The 24,238-nt window shown below is 38.7% G+C and overlaps 1 protein-coding gene across 9 annotated transcripts in view; it reads left to right on the forward strand.

Moving 5' to 3' along the window:
• Positions 1 to 24,238, forward strand: part of mctp1a (multiple C2 domains, transmembrane 1a) — a 187,207-nt gene that overhangs the window by 127,715 nt on the left and 35,254 nt on the right. For all 9 annotated transcript variants that reach the window (XM_084412900.1, XM_084412902.1, XM_084412901.1 and 6 more), the window contains 6 exons: positions 3,337 to 3,439; positions 4,365 to 4,467; positions 5,118 to 5,219; positions 5,568 to 5,642; positions 7,081 to 7,200; positions 17,006 to 17,125. In XM_084412900.1, the coding sequence (XP_084269026.1) occupies positions 3,337 to 3,439; positions 4,365 to 4,467; positions 5,118 to 5,219; positions 5,568 to 5,642; positions 7,081 to 7,200; positions 17,006 to 17,125 (623 nt within the window). The remainder of the gene's footprint in view (positions 1 to 3,336; positions 3,440 to 4,364; positions 4,468 to 5,117; positions 5,220 to 5,567; positions 5,643 to 7,080; positions 7,201 to 17,005; positions 17,126 to 24,238) is intronic.

Below are 24,238 nucleotides of genomic sequence, written 5' to 3' on the forward strand. Positions count from 1 at the left end.
ATATAATCATAATATATTAAAATAGAAAACTGTTATTTTACATTGTAATGATATTGCACGAAATTAACGTTTTTTCTGTATTTTTGATCAAATAAATGCAGCCTTGGTGAGCATAGAAGACTGCTTTTTAAAAATTCTTAGCATAAATTGTTGTGTACTGTAGTTCACCCAAAAAAAAAAAAAATTATTTATGCACCCTTACGTTGCTACAAACCCACATTACTTTTTAAATTCTTTATTAAAATATGTAGTGTGTAATTTCTCCACCACTAGTGTCACCAAGCACAATTGCAAAAATAATGGTTGTATTCACTGTATAAAGTGCTGTATAAACACTCTGAAACATCTACCATTGGTCAAACCTAGAATTGGCAGTGTTTTAACATTAAAAGCTATTTGTTTAGCTTTGAAAGTTTTGCAGGCAATGTCAGTCCTCAGTTTGATTTGACCACTTGTGTGGGAAACGAAGCTGAGAATTGCAGCACAAGAATATTAATCAAGGCCGCACAATCGTTTGCAGACGAGGTGCGAGGCGGCAGCAATAAACTGGAGCGAGAAAGAGCGAAAAGACGGAGGGAGAGAGTGAGAGACGTAGAGGTCATTAGCACCGTCACTCTTAAGGTGGAGCATCTCGCGAGGTTCCTCTCCGCTAAGCGCTTTGCGTTCGCCGCCTCTCTAATCGGCTAATCGACGCCTTTAATTAAGACATGCTCAATGGCAGAACACCCCCCCTCCCCCCTCCCCCTCACACCCTTCAGCCTCCCCCTTCCCGCACAGTTCTGCAATCACCCTTTTACTCGCTCCTCTCCGGGAGTCCGGCCCACTACGTTGACCTCGTAGCACGGTCTGGCGTTCCCTGGGGAACCGCGGCCTCCTCATGAGCTCTGATTTCACACTCCTCTCCCGCCACAAAGCGCCGGCGCACAAAGCTTTTCTAAGAGCCCCAGCTCGCTCACGGACTCACCGTCTCAATCGGCCCTGGCACCGAGGTGTCAGCCAACAAGGTTACGGGCCACGGAACAGTGCCTTCTCTAATAGAGAGCTCACTGGAGACAGGGAGAGTCCGGGAAAAGTGGAAGGAGAGTGGACATAAAAGATAATGTGGGCGAGAGGGAAAGAAAAAGAGAGGGAAATCTTAGTTCTCTTTCTTGCATCACCGAGTGTGGTGTGTTTTTTTTTTTTTTTGTCCCACCCCTCCTTTCTGTCTGTTTTTCATTGTAATTAATTGAGGCTTTTATCTGGAGTGCCTCCACTCCAGGCCAGCAGGATAAATGGTGACAGTGTGTAAAACCAACAGTATTTAGGGACAGGAGACTGCTTTCCTTCTGAATAGACCCACTCAATACTTAACATAGATCACTTCAGATGCAGACATTGCTCTGCCGGTCGGCAATTTCATTAACAACCAGTTTTCAAACAACAGTAGGAACTGTTCTGCCCTCACTGCCATCAGTGTGTTTGTATATGATAATCCTATGGCCGGTTAAATGCTCCTTTCTGCTTAACACAGTTCCTGCATTTAATTTAAAACGCCTTCCAGACTTGAAAAATGTAATTACCGTTTTGTACGTCAGCGTGCCGCACTCATCAAATTGCAGCCGGAATGAGGTTGAACTCATCTCGGCGGTCTGTGAGGATTTGCCCAGAATTAACCCACAGACAGTGTCTGCTCGGCCACACCTGGGGAGTCAAAGTTTCATTCAGTGCAAAGCGTGTAATTTGCTCAGACAGCTGCCTCACCAACACGTAGTAGTTTGTCGCCGAGGATGACCGAGTGTCACCGCGAGGATATTGAATAGGGTTGTACATTCCTGCGCCTATCAATATACATTCATTTAAACAGATGCAAATTATTTTTGAATGCTGAAAATATTCACAATTACTGTCAGTCATGGCAAATTAAGTATTTGTGTGCATAAATTGTAAACGAGTGCTAAAGCTGATTGAAAATAGGAGCAAGATTTTTTTTATTATTCTTTTTACAAACATTAATATATATAATCTTATTTTTATCTCCAAAATGTATTTTTGAAACCAGTTTTGCTGAATGTTTTCCTTACAAATACAGTATATTATACAATATACTACACATGCTTTTTTCTGTAAACTGAAATTCACCGTCCAGATTGCGGTAGTAAATTTTGTCAACTAATTTGATTAAATCAGACACATAATAGTGTAATCATCACATTTAAATACAATACTGATTATATATAAATAAAGAAAAAAAAAACTCAATATATCCAATAGCCTATAGATCAATAAAGATCAATATATCCCTGAAATTGATATGCTTGGTGACAGCAAGGACTTTCCATTGATCACTCTGACGTTTATTTTACTTGCCAACTAAATGTCTTTGCTTCTGTTATTCACATGCAGGAAATTGAATTATTCTGTATTGCAGTTTAAGTTTGCTGCACATGTTGCAAAGCCATTTTGAAATAAAAGTACCATTATGAATGTGTTTCTTTTTTTGCCCCAGCTTTTAAAAATTCTGTTCTGCAACAAACAACAAAATTGCTCCCAATTGTTTTGTTTGGAGGTTTATTTAATGACTAAAAGTTTAGATCAAAGCTAATATGAAGAGTTTGTTGTTTAAGTTTTGGCTGAGAACAATATTCCTTTAAATTACGAACATTTATTTACATGTGTATATTAATAGTTGATTTCAAAGCATGTAGGACAGCGGATTACATAAATATGTCTCTAGAGTCGGCTTCTTATAATAATGTATTTTGTACATGACTGAAATATTCTATTGTACTTTAAAAAAATATAATGATAAAAAGAAAAAGATCTCTCACTTCAAGCTTTTTAATTTATTAATGTGAAAGTGTAATGCCCTGTCAGCAACTGGAAACAGACTCATATTTACAACGGTCCCCACTTGGAAAGTTTTCTACAAATTTCCCACATTCAGACCATTTGTATTTAAGTCATCATCCCCGTCTGCCCTCCGTCTGGAACCAGCTGTGTGTGTGTGTGTGTGTTCACACCAGACAGAGATAGAGATGTCCTCACAGTGCTCTAGGGCAGCGCAAAGGCTGAAATGCTTATCTACCTGTGTGCAAACCACTGTGTCGGTGTAACAACAGGAAACCACGCCACACTGGGGCAAAATGAATATATCAAATCAGCTCTGTGATAAGTTGCACCTAAAGCTTTAGTCTGGGTAAAGACAGCAGTGCAGTTTGATCCGGCCCTTCAGGCTCGTTGCCCCATCACCTTTATCAGGAAGTTATTCCCCCTAGCACACCACCCAGTGGATTACACCACGGTAAATACAATGAAACTGATAAAATTAATGTGTGTGTGTGTGTGTGTCCCTCACAGGCAAGAGTGACCCCTTCTGTGTAGTGGAGCTCAGCAACGATCGGTTACAGACGCATACCGTGTACAAAAACCTCAACCCAGAGTGGAACAAAGTCTTCACGTTGTAAGTGTCAAGATCGCATATATACAACTGCGAGAGTGCTTGCATTTGCATATAATCACATATTTATAGTCTACCAAATGATGATGTATTTTTAAGCACACTACAATGCTGATAGAAGTATATAAAATACTGATTTATAAAAATAAATCAAAATATTTTTTAGGTATACATGGATATTATAATTCTAAATAATGATTTATTTGCCAATAATTACATTTTTAATGTATGTTTAAAATGATATCTCATATGCAATTGTAAACCAAATAAAAAGAAAAAAATGAAAATATCTATGAGAATTTTTACCCATTATATTGAAAAACTTAATTATAAATTCTGTATTGATGAGCTCGATGATTTATAGAGATACACCTGAGAGCTGAGGATCACAGGATAATGTAGTCGCGATTATTTAATTAAGCTTTGTATTGGTAGTTGGAAATGTGACATAAGTAAACTTTGTACTTTAAGAAGGAAATGAACTTTTGTTCGAGATTACACTCCCTCTGCAAGTACAACCATTGTGCCGTTTGATAATGTGCCATACATAATTTCTTATATTAGTTCGATATCTAGAGGTTGTTCCATTGATGTTTTTTTTTCATAATCTTTCAATCTTCACGGCTGGAAATTCATTTGTGAATTCCCAGGGAAAGCTGGGTAATCTAGCCTCTCCTTGGAGCGCTCATCTCTTAAAGAATAACCTCATTTTCTTTCATTAGACTTCTCCTCTTTAGCCTACTTTTCAAAGATAGCATTTCAAATGGAGAATTGCAGCATCTTTTTTTAACCCCAGCACAATGGAGATTGTCACCAAGGATTTAGATGAATCACATTTTTTTGTCATGACTTGAAGGATCTTTTCAGTGTTTAATATTAGTCAATGACTTCTTCACCTACCTCTTTTTTTTTTTTTTTCTTCAACTAGCAATGTGAAAGACATCCACTCAGTCTTAGAGGTGACTGTCTATGACGAGGACAGAGACCGAAGTGCCGACTTCTTGGGCAAAGTGGCTATACCGTTGTTAAACGTAAGTCCTGAGCTCGCAGGCTTTCACTTACAACAATGAATCAGTTTGAGATTGGGGAAAAGTACAAAAAAGAAAGATTTTTTCTTAATAAATTCTTTGAAAAACAAACATGGTGTGTATCTCACTTTTATTGATTTTAGTAATCATAGAGTAAGATGTAAAAGTAAGAAAACACAACAAAAGTTTTTAAAAAGCATACAATTTCTAGACCAGCATAATGTGCCTAAACTTTATTGGTTTTAGTTATCATAGTGTAAGATGTGAAAGTGAGAAAAACACAAAGTAAAAAAAAAAAATAGAATGGAAAAAAAAAGACCAACATGGCATGTTTCTAACATTTATTGATTTGAGTAATCATAGAGTAAGATGTGTAAGTGAGAAAAACACACACAAAAAAGAAGCCTACTAACAAAAACAGAGAAGAAAAGAAAAGATGAGGGGGGACGCAATGTGCGCTCCCAGGCTGATTCCCCAGGATAGTTAATTTGCGGCTGACAGTGGTCGGGCCGTAATGAACAGGTACTTGTCAGAGCCGCCACAGTTGTTTTGGGCTCTCTGTCAGATGCAGCAGCTGGGGTTCAGAGGTCACATGAAGAGTGTATTCAGCTGGGTATTGCCAGACAGACGGCTGTCATGTCCCTCTCCCGCAGATCCAAAATGGAGAACGCAAAGCTTACGCCTTGAAAAGCAAGGAACTGACAGGGCCAACCAAAGGGGTCATCTTTCTCGAAATAGACGTGATTTATAACATTGTAAGTCCCACTCTCTTTTTCTCGCTTGCTTTTTTCTTGCGTTTTTCACTTCTTTATCTGCTCGTTCTCTTCAGCTTCTCCCGGGCTGTCTGTCCCCGTCCTTATTCTCTCTTTTAATTACTGAAGACTCCCCTTTCCTCAGCCTTTTATTTGTGCGTCTGTGTACCGCTGTGTGTGTCCGTCCGCCATTTTAGGCGGGAGTGTGAGAGAGCGTCACATGGCGTGGTGTGGTGTGGAGTGTGTGAAATGGAGGGATGTCTTGAAATATGATTAGATCGTTAACGTGATCACGTTCACATCTTGAACTCGATGGTGGACTGTTACATTCAATTAGTTTATATGTTGCAGGTGAAAGCCGGCATGAGAACTTTGATTCCCATCGAGCAGAAATACATCGAAGAGGAGCCGCGGGTGTCCAAACAGGTAACAAGAACGCTTTAATCACACCTTTGTTGAAGATATTAATAAAATCCGCCCCAACACCAGTCGTAGACAGCAGCATCTTTCTCCTCGTCTTCTCCCTCTCTCTAGCTCTTTCTCCTTGTCTCTTCCTTCTCTTCTGGAGGTGCTGAATAGAAATGTCAAGCTGTCAACGCTGGGGGTGCATAAGTAGATTGGCCATCCTTTAGTTTGGACCTCAGTGGTTCTTCTGCTGTGCTTCTTTTTGTCACCCTGTTCAATGTCTCCCCCCATCCCTGACAAAGAGCTGAATTGTAGGGGTTGTCCCAAATCAGACCTGTCACTGAGACACTGCTTGGAACAAACACACACACACAGACACACTCTATCTGTCACGCAATAAAGCGCCGCTGAATGCAAGCTAGAAAGTGCCCACTCTGCACTTTTCGGTGTGAATTTGCCCCCCATCTAAACTGTTTGTGAGCGAGACGAGAAAGGCTGAATGGCGAGGGCAACATATCAAATCTATCTCCACAAGATTTGCTTCTCGATACTGTCCCCTTCATAACCGTTGAAGCTCATTTTGTCTAACATCTCAGACATATTTTATTCTTTAGTAGTTTGATATTGTATTTCACCTCACATGTACTCTGATTAGTCCCAAATGAAAAACAAAATTGCCTACTTTAAAGGCATGGCCCGAATCCTACACTTCACCACAGTAAATGTGGATAGTTACCATGATCAAAGCCGTAGCATTATAAAGCCATTATGCGACCAGGAGCGTTTGATCTTCCTGTGAACACAGGAAGCAGCGGTCATTTGCAGTTCACCCGCTCGCAGAATCATGAAAAAGACAATTTTATTAGAGGCATGACAAAAAAATCCATAATTCTTGTTATGCTCCTACAAAATCCCAAATAAATATGGTTTGGATTTCTCTTATTTACTGCATTATTTCGCTCTAGTATCATATTTTTGGTGTTATGCCTTAACAACAAACTTAAAGTAGTTTCTCCTACTAACTGTTGAAAGTCAGTTATTTTAGTGGTGTTTTTTATTTTTTTTTATTTTTTAACACTTTACAATAAGGTCTCATTTGTTAACATTAGTTAATGTATAACTAACATGAATTAACCATGAACAATACATTTGATACTGTATTTGTTAATCTTTGTTCATTTTAGTTAATTAAAATGAAAATTCTTCCATTATTCCTTGATAAACAGCAAGTTCATATAAACAGCATTCATTCATAAAAGTCTTTTATAACATTATAAATGTCTTTACTGTCACTTTTGATCAATTTCATGCATCCTTGCTGAATAAAATGTATTTCTTTCAAAACATTTGAACAGTAGTGCATGAAGTATAAATAATAAATAATGAAATTGTCCTTATTTTTTAAATCTTTGGGAATCAATGTGATTTGTGAAATGCTGTCTGTTGTTCTGACACTCAGATGCTGCTGCAGAACTTCAACAGAATGAGGCGCTGTATCATGTTCCTGCTCAATGCTGGCTGCTTTATCAACAGCTGCTTTGAGTGGGAGTCTCCTCAGAGGAGCATCTGTGCCTTTCTGGTAAGGACCAGTATGCATTCAACCACACCAACAGTCACATACAGCAGCTCCAGAATGTATTTGGACACATTTATGTTTGACCACAATGTAATTTCATCAAGTTAGAGCTATAAAAAAAAAAAAAAAAAAAATTTTTTATATATATATATATATATATAAATACACGCAGTCTTAACATATTGCAACCGGCCACTGAATATATATATATATATATAGTACCGGTCAAAAGTTTGGAAACATTACTATTTTTAATGTTTTTGAAACATCATCAAGCCTGCATTTATTTGATCAAAAATACAGTAAAAACAGTAATATTGTGAAATATTATTACAATTTAAAATAAGTTTTCTTTTTGAATATATTTTAAAATATAATTTATTTCTGTGATGCAATGCTGGATTTGGCAATGCTTTGTCATTACTCCAGTCTTCAGTGTCACTTGATCATTCAAAAATAATTCTAATATGCTGATTTGATTTGCAGGTTTTTTTAATGTTGGAAACAGTTGTGCTGCTTGATATTTTTTTGGATCATGTGATGCTTTTTTCAGGATTCATTAATGAATAAAAGTTTCAAAAGGACAGCATTTATTCATAGAAATCTTTTCTAACAATTTAAATCTTTACTATCACTGCTAAATAAAGGTATTAATTTCTTTAAAAATAAAATAAAATTTCGAATGGTATAGTGTATATTTTGTTAGAAAATATTTCCTTTTTAAATAAATGCTGTTTTTTTGTTTTTTTTTTACATCAAAGATACCTGAAAAAAGTATCACAGGTTTTAAAACAAATATTAAGTAGCAACTGTTTCCAGCATTGATAATAAATCAGCATATTAGAATGATTTCTGAAGGATCATGTGACACTGAAGACTGGATGGCTGATGAAAATTCAGCTTTGCATATACATCTCGTTTGCAGCAGATCATAACAGCATAATGTTCAATGATCAAAACATTTGTTGTGTTGATCTATTTCAATTACTGTTTGATTTGTTCTTTGCAAACAGCTGAAAGTCTGTAAATTTTGCCAATAAACCTGATTTGCAGTGGGGGTTGAATAATTTCAATTACAACTGTGTATATATAGAATATTAGAGCATTGAAATATGTGAAGAGTTTGGTTCCAAAACGCGATAAACGGCATAAAAAAAAAAAAAAATTGTTTCAGCAAAAATCAGTATTGTATCTGGTCAGTATTGAAAAGTAAATTTTAAATTTGACGTAAAATGCGATATCCGTCATGTTTTCTCCCTTTCTTTCCAAACCGTGACAAGGGACCGTGTCACTGCTCTGCAGAATGCAATGCATCTGCTCAACCAATCACAGCGCACCATTCCACGCATTGTAAACAGTAACGGTGACGCTTTGAATACACCCGACATCCTATTCCATATTTCCTTAGTACTTTGTACTTAGTGATCAACAAACAAACAAAAAAATTAATAATTTTGACGGCATTGATGAACCTGTTCTGGTTTCTGCGGTGGGGAAGAAACGTAAGCCATCGAAATCTAATCATTTACGTGAGGAGATTAAGAAGATGAGGCACTCAGGAGGAGGAAAAATGCCGGCTGTTGCTTGTTCTCACACGACAGCATCAAACTTCTGTCACGCTGACACATTGACCCTAGGGGATCTTTTGAAAAACTTTAAATTGTTTTACTCAAAGACAACGAAAACCGAGCAGGACCAAGCCATTTTACAGCTGATCGCCGTGAAAGAAGTTCAGTGGCGACGTCCGGCTAATTTAATGCATTTTTAGTCCAGTGCCTGTATATAAGATTTGTATTGACCAATTTCAGAGGCTGTCATATGTGGGTCAACTTACTTTGTTGTGTATTTTCAACAGTTTCAATATGAAAAAAACTTTTATATTGATTCAATGGATTAATTGCATTTTTAAAAAGAAAAAAAGTGCCATGGATTTATTGAAAAATTAATCTGTTTCAAAATCTGGATTTGAATTTTCTATGTTGTTATAACCTAAAGATGCTATGTGAAACTTTGAAACAGAAAATAGTGGTTTTCATCTTGCCACCTTCTTGGTAAAGTAAACACATTTTTACTCAAATTAATCAAAATTTGGTGTTTTGGAACCAAACTCTTCATGTATTGGATAACAAAATACCGGAGTGGAATCTAGTTCATTTTTGCAACCAATTCATCCCAAAGTCATTTTAATCCCAAAGTCATTTTAGTATATGTTTGAAGTAAGTTCATCACATTAACTACGAACATGATCCATTAACATTTGACAACCGGAAAGTGTCCAGATACATTTATCTTCATTTTTGAACAGTATATCGTATTTTTTGGTGAAATGTATTGCTTCAAAAGTGCGTTTCTTCTTTAAAATGTTTCTTAAAAAGAATTGCCACTTTGCTTTATATTTTGTTTCTAATGCAGTGATTTTTCAAACATTTTAAGTGCATTTTAAGTGCCCAAATACTTTAACATGGTAGTGTGACAGGTTATCTGGTGATCAACTGGTTCACGTGCACACATTTCTCATCTCCCCTTCTGTTGTGTTAAAGATGTCCAGAATTTTGCCCATTTGTCTTTGACATTCTCCAGCACTCCTCTCAGTAGTCGTCTGAATTCACGAGCGTCTCTTTCACCTTCAGATTGTAATTGGACAGTTGAACCTTCATGAAAAGGACACCCTTTCTGAGTGGGCCGAGTGACTAAATGCTTGCACAGGACATGTTGGCTAATGTTTGCCTGTGATGCTGCATAATTTGCTGTAGGCCCTGTCTGTTTCAGGACTCGCGTGTCTTTAAGTGTCGCTGGGTAGGCCATTAACATTTGCTGCTTGACACATTTTAATTTAGGTACACTTCCGAAAGCAGAATCCGAGGGCACACGCGTGAGTGGAGGGACAGCTGTATCGATCAGCTAACATTTTAGTTGAACATTTTTTTCCTTTTTTTCTTCATGGTTGTCGGGGGAAAAACACATCAATGAAAATGTCAGAGGAAGAAATGTCAAGAGATTTGAGGAGAGTAAAAACAAAAACAATTACATTACATTTGTTCTTAATATTCAAATGCTATTATAAAAAATATTATGCAGTCACATTCGGTTCAGAATGTCTGACCTGAACTACAAAAGTAAAAAAAAAAAAAACTTTAATAATAATAATAATAATAATAATACAAGTTGTTTTTTGTTTTTGCAACTTTTGGATTGCCTTCACAGCTGTCTTAATAGCCGGTAATGTTATTCTTTGCACTCTAAATCTCCCTCCTTAAGAGCTCTCTTAATCATCACACTGATTTCTTTCTTTATCACCAGCCATCTGGTTCAGGTGAGCCTTCACTGCTGCGCTGAGACACACATCTGTGCCGTTCTGTCAGCCGCTGACAGTTGTAAGCCAAAAGAATACAATAGTCAGACACCAGCAGAGGTGATTTCGCATTCAAGACTTGCAGAACCTCCGGTGCTTGCCACACAAAGGTTAGCCAAAGCAAAGGGGCTGTTTGCGACGCGCAGATAAAACCAGCTGCGAGCGGCGGCGGGAAGCGTTGTGATTTGCTATTCTGGTATTTTTAGGTCTGTGCCTTTTTGACATTTTAGAGTTCTTGTTTTTAGCTTAGGTTTTGAGGTTGTATTGGTGTTTTTGTTGATGTTGTTGGGATTTTGTTGCAGAAACTCTTCCAAAGATTTTTTTTGTTTTGTTTTGTTTGCTGGTGCTCTAAATACTACGCGTGTAAGTGTTTCAGTGTTAAAACCTTGTCTTGGATCCTAGTTTAATATGCAAAGACAGCTATACGCAAGCCATTTATATATGTTCAAAACAGACTTGAGATATATTCCAAAAATCATTCAAATTCAAATTCATTCCAAAAATCCAGCAAAATACTGAAACACTTGGCCGTCTCAGAGAAAACTTGCTCTAACTTAGAGAACGATCACTTAAAGGGATAGTTCAAAAAAAAAAAAAATTCATCAATTACCCACCCTTATGTTCTTCCAAACCTGTGAGACTTTTGTTCATCTTCAAAACACAAATGAAAATATTTTAAATTAAATCTGAGAGCTTTTAGTCCCTCCTTTGAAAGTCCATGCAGCTCCCACTTTGTCACTTCAAAGCGATTTAGTCCAACTTTTTGAAGAGACTGGATTGCTTTATATGTTGAACAGATTTGATTTCATTCACATATAAACATTGATCAGCGAACATAAATAGAAGCTCAACCGTACATGCTTGACATGCGAGAACAAACCTCATCGGTTCTTTCGGAAGCTCAAACGTGCTGCGTAACCTCATTGGTTTTCGCACGTCAAGCGAACATGCTTGAGCTTCTATTTATCATAACTGGTGTGCGAGTTGATGAGTAAAAGCCTAAATGAAACCTGTTCATCATTTAAAGCAATCCAGTCTCTTCAGAAATTTTGGACTAAACTGCTAAATTCAAATGGATTTGTTTTACGAACTCTTTTTATGAAACTTTTGAAGCGACAAAGTGGTAGTTACGTAGACTGTCAATGGAGGGACAGAAATCTCTCAGATTTCATTAAAAATATCTTAATATGTGTTTCAAAGATGAACTACATGAAGGTGAGTAAATGCTTTCGCTTGGATAAAATCAAATAGATGTTTAAAATGAAATCAAATTGACATGCTACTTGATGTTAGAGATAAATGTAGCGTGCATGAAAATGCTAGTATCACATAGTTGTTTGATATTCCGTTTGGTGAAATTCATTAGGGATGTGTAAGAAAACACCGTAGGTGTTCTTTCATCATGCATTAATTTCATACTTAAAGTATTATTTCCTTAACTATAAGTAAGCCTTTCAAAACATACTTTTTTTGTTTTTGTTTGTGCATCCAGACCAGCTTGACACAACCAACAAATGGCATTAGTTGTCTGTTTGATGACCAATGGCCGACAGTCCTCGTTGAAAACAATCCTCATTTTTCATGCGTGTAAACTTTTGTAAGCCCTACATTTATGATCGCACACGTATTCAATAGTGGCCGGCCATTCAAGACGACACAGCTCATGGGATATGCACAATGGACAAAGCTCGGAGAGTATGCGTGTGTGTGCATGTGCTCGTTCAAGTGCGCGTGGGTGTCCGCGTGAGTGTTTGTGCGCGTCTGCCTCCCCTCTCCACGAACACCTGTAAGCTGAGCGTTTGCGCTGGGTGAATATGGCCCATTGTTCTGGCTGGCAGAGTGGTGCTCATAAAGACCGCTCTGTGCCAGCCCTCCCCGCGCACCACTCTACCCCTCCAGCTCCTTATTGCTCCCGCACCGACTCTTCCTCCAAACAAATTTGCCGTAACTCTACCTGCAATTTGGCCTTGAATTGGGAGCAAATAGAGCAGGTATTGTGTGTCGTGGGGAATAAGAGTGGCGTGTGTGTGTAGAGGGTAAGGAGAGGGAGATATATTGGAAGGGGAGAGGTAAGGAAATGATACCCGGCTCTTTTATGTGGGGTAAAGTAGGACTCTTATCAGTGGGAGCACCCAGACAAGAGAGCTGCTACTACAGGAAACTGGAGCAGCCTTCACCTGCTTTGCATTTAGATAAAAAAAAAAAAAAAAAGGACAGGAAAAGAGAAACAAATGCTCCGGTGTGTGTCTTCACGATTACAACCCACTGTGTTCTACAAGGTGGCACCTTTCTGCTCCGTGTCACCTGTCAGCTGACGGGTCTGAGAATGGGTTTCTATTTTATGTGACATTTTTTATATATATATATTAAATTCAACTTAATATTGTAATATAACACCAGTTATTTCAAATAAAATAAAATAAAATAAAATACAGTGGAAGTCTATGAGCCCCATACTGCCCCATAGATTTTTGGATTTCTGTCAATGTTTTTTCTTTCCCCCTGAAATTATTTAAATTTATTTTCTGTTGAAACCGTATATTAATGATTATAATTGATGCTGTTGTTAGAAGTAAATGCAGTTCCATAGATTCTGTTGATAGACCTAAAGCTAACATTAAGACTTTATTATTTAGCATTTATTATAAGATTGTTCTTTTTCAAGATGTTTATAATTAGATTTAGATGAAATCATACTGGGTCTAAAAGAACAACGAACGAAAGTGTTTCATAATGTGCCAGAAGATGGCAGTGCGGCATCACTCAATCCAAACATCCCCACCTAACGAAACCAAGCCAAAAAGCAGATGAGTTATTGACGTCCATAATCAGCCTCTCATTTGGCATATTTCTACCCACCGTTGGCACTATTTAAAATAATCAACACAATGTGATGACTTAATTTCTGAAGTCCAAGTACAGGGGCTGTTGTAGGCTGTGTTGGTAACACACTTTTAATGTGCTAATTCTCAAATGCCTGCTCTGAAGTGCTCAGGCCTGCACTCCACAACACAAAGTGCCAAAATGATATTGAAATTGGCTGCCAAATGTGTCCGTCCTCCATTCCAAAAATCCAGCGAGATGCTGAAACACTTGGCCGATTCAGATCGTTCTCCCAGTTAGAGCAACGGCTTTTGTTAAGGGACTTATTCTCAAGTGCTTTCGCTTGCATAAAATCAAACAGATATTTAAAATGAAATCAAATTTACATGCTACTTGATGTTAGAGATGGATGTCGCATGCATGAAAATGCTGAAATATCACTTAGTTTTTGGATATTACACTTAGTGAAATTCACTAGGGAAGTGCAAGAAAACACACGTTATGTAGGCATTCTTTTATCATGCTTCAGATTCAATGGTTTTCTGTTCATTTTATACATGAAAAGTATTTTTTCTTATTCTAAAGTCCTAATTTTTAAGGGGGCGTAGATAAGTTATGCAGTAGATGTTCTGTAAACATTTTCTTCTACTTGAATAAAAAAAGAAAGAAATCTTCTTAGTCTCCCGTATCGACTGTGATGTCCTTGTTTTTTTTTTTTTTTTTTTTTTTTTAGAAGATTCCTCGCTGTCGTGTTGTATTACACCGAACCAAAGCAAAATTCTAATATATATTGATGGTAACAGCAATAGTGATTTGTGGTTTTCTTTTGGTGCTTTTTGTAGATTAATGGACTGACAGGAAATCGCATTTCAGATGCAGTTTAATGAATAGATGTCATGGTCTGTATTAGGTTACTGTTGGTCCTGAGGCTCGCTGAATCATTGTAAGATGGGATCCGTGCAGGTGTAGAGGTTACAGTACGTGCCCTGAGCAGAACACTGCAGCACTGAAGTACATAAACTCAGACGGGGGAAACGGGAAATCGAACGCCGTGGCTCCGGAATGGCCGCCAAAGTCGCTGAGCTGATCGTGAATACCTGGATGCGCTCTGACAAAGCCTCTTGTTGCGTGTTCGCGGATTCGGTTTCTCCCTTTCCTCTCTTTCACCCGGACCTTTCTCTTTCCCTTCGGTCTGCTTTTGGGGTCCGTGGCCCTTCCCTCCCTGGGAAGGGCTCTCGGTGGGGGGGACTGGGGGTGATATGAGTGTCTGGGCTGGAAGAATGGCCTCAGTACTCTGGGCATCTCTCTCTTGGCCGCTGGGCTGTGTGAAAGAGAGAAGGGTCACTTCCAAGCAGACGAGGTGTCGGCTAACATCATCTGTCAGTCAGACTCTGGCCCTCAGCTAGAATAACCAAACTTAAGAGATGGTGTCCAGCGACAGGTTAATGAACCACCAGGCATATGAAAACAAGATGGACGCTGCCGAGTAGAGACAAAGAATTGGGTTTTCTTTGTAACCGATAGATTTATAAACCGACTTAGTTTGGTTTTAAACTCCAGTAAGTGTATGTTTGTAATTTACAATTTTATTGCGTCAGAGGCCAAAGAAATATAAAAAAGAAAAAAATCAAAGTATGTTGAAGGCTGGTCTGTTGTATTTTACATGTTTTTAGCAGTAATTTTAGTCATTATGATTTTATGAATGCACAGATGGAAGATATTAATTCGATGTGAGGGAATTCTAATTACTTTGTCTGAAAAATATATTTTGCCCTAATTAATGGGACACACTACAGATGTTTTGCTGCATTTTGCAAGAAATTAGTTTGCTCTATAGGAGCAGGTACTAAAATACCAAATGTTACAAAGATTTTAACATAATTTACATTTGTAATTGTATTGATCCATTGCTTTCTGCTATGTTTAAATGCAGCATTTGTATTAATTTCTTCAAGTATTTGAGGTGTTAATGTGCTGTTAGTAAGGACAAGGACTATTTAGAAAGTGGTCATTTAAACCATTGTTGATATGAAATATTATGTGTTTAGATGTATGTGTTTTTTTTCCTCATTGAAATGTTCAGTGTGCGCGCATTGAGTAACGGTGCTGTAATGGAGAGTGTGGAGGCCACGGAAATACATCTGACCTGTTTCTGCAAGATTCAGAGAATTTCCACTGGACTGCGTGTGTGTGTGTGTGTGTGTGTGTGTGTGTGTATGTGTGTGTTTCAGATTCACCCTACGTTATGGGGACAAAATTTCCCCACAAAGATGGCAATATCCAAAATCCCAACTTATAAATCATACTAAGTGATGTTTGTTGAAAATGTAAAAATGCAGAAAGTTTTCTGTGATGGGTAGATTTAATTGTAGGTTTAGGGTTAGGAGGTAGAATATACTGTTTGCATAGTATAAAAATCCTTATGTCTGTGGAAGGTTCCTAGAAAACATGGTAATTTAATGTTATGTAAACTTATTGAATGTAACAAGGTCTTAGTGGTGTGCCTTTATGTATATATAAGAGTTTGTGGATGTTTGTTTTGAGTGCATTTCATGTATAAGGATACTTATTTGTTTTAGAGATGCAAAAACAACCATTGTATCTATTCACCCAGTTGGAGGATGCATTTTATAAAACTCCAAAAACCTTAATGCATTCACTCAATTTCAAGTTCAATCTTTTTGTATTGAGCTGAGAGCTCATCAGCCTTCTCAACCTGGCAGATTCATTTATATTATCTGTGAATGATATTTTCATTGCCTGCTGTGATCTTTGCTTTGCTGTAAATATTTCTCATAGTGTGTGGAGATTTATTTATTTATTTTTTCATTTTGGTTTTAGTGTTTTTCTTTTCTGTGCAAGTAGTTTGGATTAAGGGCTTTACTGGAAAACATGTTTGAGTCTGTGTGTTATTTTATTTTACAGCTCTTTAAAACATGAGTAGGCTAATTCATGTGTAGATTGCAGTATATAAAGTTGGTGTTCATAGTAGCTTATAGTTCATCGTAATTACTTTTAAAGTTTTAGTTTTTATAAGTTGCTAATATTAAAAGAACAATAGCCTATATAACGAAAAAAAGAAAAAAAACTGACAAAAGCTAAAAACTAAAATATCAAATTGATTGTCTTTATGGTCAGGTTCTGTCTCCTTCGGCAGAGTATGTGAACATTTTGTTGAAGCCGTGGGGTGATGGGCAGTATAGTCACATTTACTAGAGTAAGACCAGTATTATGCTGTATGTTTTGAGGCTTTAATTGTTTTTGAACGACAGTGTTGCAGACGATTGACTCATTCATTGTTTTCGCACTGAAATACTTTGTGCATCATCTGTGCTCACACTTGACAGACTGTAAAAAATAATCATTGTGTTACTGTTATGTATTGCTGGTTGTCAGGTGTTCTGAAGGTATATGATAAAAAAGAAATTTAGATGTTAAGAAATGAAATTGAAAGATTTTAAAATGATACTGTGTGTATGGTACACTAAATCACAAATGTGGGTCTTTTTGTTCTTTTCATATGTTTTTGAAAAACTAGTTTCGAATCCTGTCAAATGAATGATTGTTGATGTGTTTTATAAATGCATCTTCTGAATGATGTTCTTTCCTTTCGTCTGTTCCCTCTTTCTGTAGCTTTTCGTTGTGGCGGTGTGGAATTTTGAGCTCTATATGGTCCCGCTGGTTCTCTTGATGCTGCTGACCTGGAACTACGTTCTCATTGCTTCAGGGAAGGACACGAGACAGGGAGATGTGGTGAGTTCTGTCGCACACTGACCTGCAGCTCTTGTACATTTAAATGCAACCTCTCCACTTTATGTATGTAGGATATTTGAGGATTAAAAAGCTAGTTGAATTCCCATTCAGCTCTCACACAAAAACTTTAAAAGTGATTGTTTTTCTTAATACGGAACAAGTGGGAACTCGAGCATTTCTGCGTCGCACTCCAAGCTGTTTATTTATTTAAATATTCTAATTAAAAAGTGTCACTACAGTGGCATTCTGATGAAGATTTTTTTTAATCATGGACACGTATGTTTAGAAAGTGTCAAAATGCTCAGCAGCACTTCCATAACAGCACTGCTTTGATTTTTGTTGTCTTTATAAGCTGCTGTTTGACTGAATGCGTGGGCTTAAAGCATCAATGGAATAGAGGTATAAAGAGAGCTCACCTTGAAGTTAATTGAATGGAATCGATTTTATACCAGTCGTTTAGTTGGAGTTTGAGGACGTGATACGGTAATTGAACAAAAGCTTTGGACTTGAATAAAATGGTCACCACCCAAGGTAGATAGTATATTAATTGTAGATCATTATTTCAGGGTGAACATACGTTTTTACCAGGAATAGTCCCATTATATATATCTGAAATATCTAGGATATGCTTTGAGTAAATGGGACAAGCATGTGAACTAAATTTTTTTCTGAGTGTCCTGAATATAAGCAATCAAAGTTTTACTGTTTTAGGGTCTCTGTTATATTTTTTTAATAATCTCATACCTATGAGACACTCTTTGTCAACTTTTGCAAAGAACGAAGACCGTAAAAAAGTAGCAAGAACCAAAGGACCTTTAGAAAGTGTCTGTACACTAATTATGTTGTCCTATAGATGGCGACATTGTTTGCAAAAACTCAAAATCTCACCAGAGCTCTGTTATACATTTATTTTTAATCTTGTCATTACTGATACACTTTTTTTTCACACTTGTTTTAACATAGAAATCAATAAACTATAAAGCAATAAAAACAAAATACATATTTTGTAATGCATATATTATATAACATGGAAAGGTCTTATTGGGAAAGTCTTATTTTCTATTTCTTATTTTTATTTATTATACTGTAATGTTATGGGGTTGCATGTCTTGAGATAATGGTAAGCAAGCAAAACTGGTTTATCTTAAAATAAATACAAATATACAAACTATTTATATATACTATTTTATATATTTTATTGTGTATTTCAATAATATAATGTACTTTTTATATATAATGAGCTTGAGTTTGTATGATGGTCCAGTGCGGTGGTTTTTCTTTTCTTTTTCTTCCACTGCTTTGAGCCAGTTGAGCCAGAAGTTAGAGATTCAGAACTAGGTAATGGGTCAAAGGTGATACTGTCAGGACCTCAGGATTTAAAACACATGAGAGGGCTGGAGTCCGAGGTAATGCCTTTAACCCGTTATTCCACCCTCCACATCCCCTCTGCTCTCTAACAGGCCATTGTTCTGCATTTTGACGACTGTAACCACAACACACGGGCTGGTGAGAGCAAGAGAGTTCAGAAACAGTAAACACACACACATGTTTTCCATTAGCCTGAAACTCACTGATGAGCCTGAGCTTGGACACTGTTTCCCTGCGCTTTACTATGAACTTAAGGGGAAGGAATTTAGGTGTCTTTAAATGTGTGTTTGTGTAATGATTAGTACCTGATGTCATTCATCTTTTTCAATTCCTATACTCTGTTTTTTTTTTATTTATTTTTTTTTATAATGAGCTATATGTATGTAATAGAATAGTGACATATAACATGTCACTTGCAGCTTAAAGCTGTTTGTTGACTAGCTCAACTGCTACCTTATCTGGAAGTGATGCAGCAGCTTAGATAAACCCATACTTTCTGAGTTTACAATTTCTGCTTTATTTTCATAAATACACACTCAGAGGACTGATGTACTTTTGAAAGGATTAATATCCACCCAGTGGAAGTGTCCCATTCATGTTTTCATCACTATAGTAGAGATGCTAGTGCTCCCTGTGCCTGGCAGGATGTCATTTCAGATAACTCTTAACTGTAGCTCTGCACTAAACCTGCTGACACATAAATATAGGCTGCGGCGTTCTACCAGTCCAAGCAGGGTTTTTTTTATTTTTTATTTTTTTACAGAGACAGACAGAAATGAGAAACGGAGATGCTGCCCAACCTACACGGAAAGACTTTCTATGAAACTTTTCCAAGTGTTTGTATGACATCTGGCTATCAGCATTGCATGTTTTTGTAATGTGGTGTAGCGCGCCTTATACTCAGAGCGCTGTGGATGAACGTGTGCTCAAATATCCTGTATGCACAGAGATGGAAGGTAAAAGTGAGACTCTACCTGCATATAGGCATAAAGGCATCTTCCCACTTTTTGTGATAGACTTTTCAGCCTCTCTTCAGCCTTTTCAGTTATTATCACTTTTTTCTTCCGAGAAGGACTGAAAATAAAATATATAAATTTTTTATTACAATTACAGTACATTGCACACTCACATATTATTGTAATTTAATGATTATAATGATTTTGAGCTTTTTCATACACACACACATATATGTATGTATCACAGATAAATTAATTGCAACTCATCCCAACAATAATCAATTTCTCATATAGCTGTGCTAGTTTCCTGTCACTTGTATCGTGGCTCCTTTCTTCTGGCATAATAAAATCATTTCAGTTAAAACAGAAAAATAGCCGGTTATTATTGCAAAACAACCTTATTCAGACTGACCGTACATTATCCCTTGTTTGTTGTATCCCTGATGTCCACAGCTAGTATGTTCTGGGAAAACAGGGACCCACTTTTAGCTGTCATATTTCTTGAAGGGACTTGTTACCTCTAGATGTGACATGCCAGCTCAACTCTTAACCTGTAGACAGCTGACCCCTGACTCTTGTATTCTTTTGCTGTTCTCTGCCTGCCACCCTTCCACCAGATACCTGACCTCGCTGTCACGGCCTGTTATTGTTAAAGATCCCTTTTACCATCTGGAATGGCTGTGCACTAAACACTAGACTACACTACCAAACCGTTGTTTTAAATCAACAGAATGGGAGAAGCTTAGCTTGCCCGGCTGCCGCGTAGTGCCACGATATTGTTTTTTGTGTCAGAGTGAATAGACAATAGAAAAATAAACACGGGTTTAGATGCGAGACAAAGGGATGTGACTTTTGAACTACGCCTGTCGATCAACAGCATGTGATTGAAAGCTGCGATTTCTAAAGCGCCATTCTGCTTCTTCCCTAAACAAAAGCAGCTGCACTGCTGCGGAGGAAGAGCCCCCTACTGGTAGGGAGTGCAAATGCATGTATCCTAACCTGAAGGTAAGGGAGCACTGACACCGCTAGCCAAGCTGTTCTGACAGCAGCTGTCAGTGGCTAGCCCACCTCCTGCAGAGAGGCAGTACTCTCCACCCTAACACCACCCCTCACCTACGTTTGTTTTGGAGACCTGGAAGCATTCGGGGGGGGGGGCTTCAGTGTGGCCGCTAAGGCTCAGTCAAGCATTGGACAGCGCAGTGTGAATGGAGGGGAATGAAGCCCATGGCTGGCCCTTGAAGACCCGGGCTGCTGAATTCACTGGCCTGGAAAACAGTTTACCAGATGTTTTGAAGGTGTTAATTATAGCATATACTGTCAGAGCTGGAGGAACATAGTGACGTCTCTTTCACCAGCTCAAGCGCAATTAAGCATTCGAGGTTCTTTCTCAGCAACCTTGTCAGTGGTGGGAGAGAGGATCTTAATTGTCAGGGTTACTCTCACCGTGTCCTCTAGCAAGCTCGCTGTTTCTCCATTTTCCTCTCACATATTTTAAAAGGTTAATTTTTCATAGCCTGTTTTTTTGTGAACATTGCTGTATTGCTGCATACTTAAGCAAACTCTAAATCAATGGTTTCTCAACCTTTTTTACTGAATCATTTAAAGTTATCCTTTGCTCTAAACCCTAAGTATTAAACACAGTATCAAACTAAGTGTCAAACCATCAAACTAACTAACTCATCCTGCACAGTTTATGCTATGGACATGAATGATATGCTGTTTGTTTTGGAGTGACGTGATATTTTTTCCAAGTGATTCGATTTTTTTACTTGACAGATGATAACATTTTTGAAACGTCACATGGACTTACATTAAAAAAGGCAGCAGGGACATGGGATGGGCTCTATTGACTTCCTATTGACCACCTATCAACCATGCTTAACCCCATAGCAAACACCTAGCAGCAACCCAGAACATCCTATCAATTGCTAACAACATGCTAAAACCACTAAGAGCACATTAGCAACCACATAGCAACACCTTGGTAACCACCCAGCGCATCATAGCAATTTCCATGGCACCACTTACATCTTCTCTAGAAAGTGAAAAAAAGAAAAATCTAATTTTGCCTAATTCAATGATACAATCATTTTCAGTGTTTTAATTCATAATTTGAATTGTCTTGCTTTTGTGTGTCTTCATCTACCAGCTCTTGAACCTAGACCAGTTTTCAGCCAGAGCTGGACAATAACGTTGAATGGATAGAAGAAAAAAAAAATCTGTTAGGGTCTAGCCATTGGATGTTGATTGGCTGGAGCCAGATCTGAATACAAGTTTTCTGTTGATTGTAAGAAAGGGGCGGGGTTTAAGCAGACTAAATGGTTGGAAAAGTACAGCACACGTCACCAGAGAGAAATCTGTAATTTCACCGGATGATCCAGTTATGACATTCTGATAAAAAATTTAAGGTAAAAAAATAAAATAGTGAATTTAAATAGGGTGAATTTACATTTCATGCAAACTTTAAAGGTGAAACGTGTGAACAAAGCATGGCATTAAATGTTAAACTACCTTTTTCCCTATCCAATGCAAATGACTTCTCAACGAGTGTAAACACTGCTTTCATTGCAAAATGCTGCCAGTGGTGGATAAATTACACTTAACCTTTAGTTTTATCTTTTTGTAAACATATGAAGACGGACTAGATCAAACCTATAGCTGTTTGTTCTCTAGTCTACTTTTGCTTATTTCCTCACATGAAACAGAGAGTAAGTTAGCAAATCAACTTTTTCCAACCTTTTGTTTTGTCTGGTTTGAGTAGTGTTTTGTCTTTTTCTTCCGGTGTGTGTAATTTGAAAAACAAACAGCCCTGGATAGAGCTTCATGAATAAAGGATACGCTGGTACAGGTGGGCTGCTGTGGCGGGAAACGAAGGCCTGTCAAGCCCACCTCCAGTGTCAATCACGAAACAACAACATAAAGAGAACCAGAGCAAGAGTCTGTCTGCCAGCCCTGCTCCTAGAGGCGCTTTATGGTAGAGCTTGTCTTACTCTCAGGCTGGTGTTTCAGCTGCGGGCTCAACAGGGACAACAAAAAAGCAAGAAGTGTGACGGCAGGGCCAGGAGAGGATGAGGAAGAGTGAGAAGAGGAGCCGAGAGGTGCTCTAGGCCTTTAATCCACCTCAGTGGTACCACCTCTTCCAGCGCCGTGCCCCCGTTAGCGAGACAGCGCTTCACCCGCGCCTGGCAGACACGTCTCCGCTCCTCCGTGCCAGCCCCTGACAGGTGACAAAATCAAAAGGTCACGTCACTTTGAACTGGCAGCGTTTGTTGCCCTGCTGATTTCCCCCGTGCCGCCGCGGCTCGCAGGCGAGGTTGGAGGCGAGGCGGGGAGCGACTTTGGCAGCTCCTGAACTTCATCTTTGTGAACTTTTGTACCCGTGATTTTGCTAACAACACGGCAGAGCCGTGTGATTTTTGTCACGGCTGCCGTCACCATTGTTGACGCAGGCTTGTCTCGGGAAGCCGGGTTTATTTACGGAACAGAAAGCCAGAGTGTTTTTCTGGGTCCTGTGGGTTCGGGGCTGCTGCAGATTACAGTGGAGCTTGAGCTGTGGGACCGACGACACCGCTGACTCCCGTGGCTTCTGGATATGCATGACCCTGGCGATTCCTCTTGACGGCCCGTGTGCCCTGTACAGCTCAGCCCCAAAGAGACGTACTGGCTGCTCGGTCTCTCTCCCACACATCCCAGCTATTATTTTGCCCATTGTCCTCACATTTGAATCGTGACCGCTCTTATTGAAACGTAATACTTCGCACAAACAGAGTTTCTTCTATCGCCAGCAGTCGTACTCTTTGACTCGAGCCCCTACAGAGGTCAGACCACAGTCAGCCAGTGCTGGCAAAAACTCAAGCCCTCCCTCTGACCAGCAGGGCTCTGACAGCCTGTGAAGAGGCTGTTTGGGCTTGATGTGCTCCGGCGAGAGCCCTTATCAGCCTTCCAGGCCTGGGCTCTCCCGTGCCTCTCGTCCACACGCGGCATACAAAGCAGGGCCAGCCCCTGAGCAGCTGGAGACGCTAGAGATGTCTCACATTTCAAAGAAGAGCTGGAGGAGGGAAGAGCGCGAGAGCTGAGAGGCAAGAGAAAAAAATGAAAGTGCATATCTTCATGTTGGATGGCTTGTCTAGCTAGGGCGTCTATTCCCAGCGCACCTGTCACTGGGAAGGTTAAAATTAAAGGTGCAGATAGCAGGGTTCTTCCTCCACTGATGGCAGAAGGCAAGAGAAAGTGCATTAACTCGCCAGGATGGATGTCACGCCGCTGGTCTGGAGATGGTGCTGCTGCTAACCGAAAGGCCAAACAATGGACTTAAAGTCTGTCTCTGATGCTATTTTAGTCTGGATTTCTGACTGCAAGTGAGACATATTGACTGTCGAACCTTCGAGTTCAAGCTATCGTAGGTTTGCTTGAAGTTCAACTTCCTCCAAGTTCTTTTTCCCAGCGTATGACCTCTGGCTAACCTAGCGCTGGAGCTACATTGCTCTTCTAGTCGATCCGTCCGCTATTAGACTTCCGCAAAACACCATCGCTATAGTCTCCTCGCAGCACTGCGTGTATCTATCCTGAACCCTCCTTTTGTTTCTGCCGCAGGCTGCATTTACATAAGAGGCTTATAGCAGCCATACACTCTCTCTTTTAGACAAGACAAAGGAACAAAAGCTATTGTTTGCTAAGTAACAATTTTTGGATGTCACAAAAAAACTGATGAAATGCAATGAGCCAAAAATAAATAAATAATAAATTCATCAAAAAGATGTATTCCTCCCCGATAGCTTTTTGGTGTTTT

This window comes from Rutilus rutilus (genome assembly GCF_951802725.1).
Source record: "Rutilus rutilus genome assembly, chromosome: 7".
NCBI classification, from domain to species: domain Eukaryota; kingdom Metazoa; phylum Chordata; class Actinopteri; order Cypriniformes; family Leuciscidae; genus Rutilus; species Rutilus rutilus.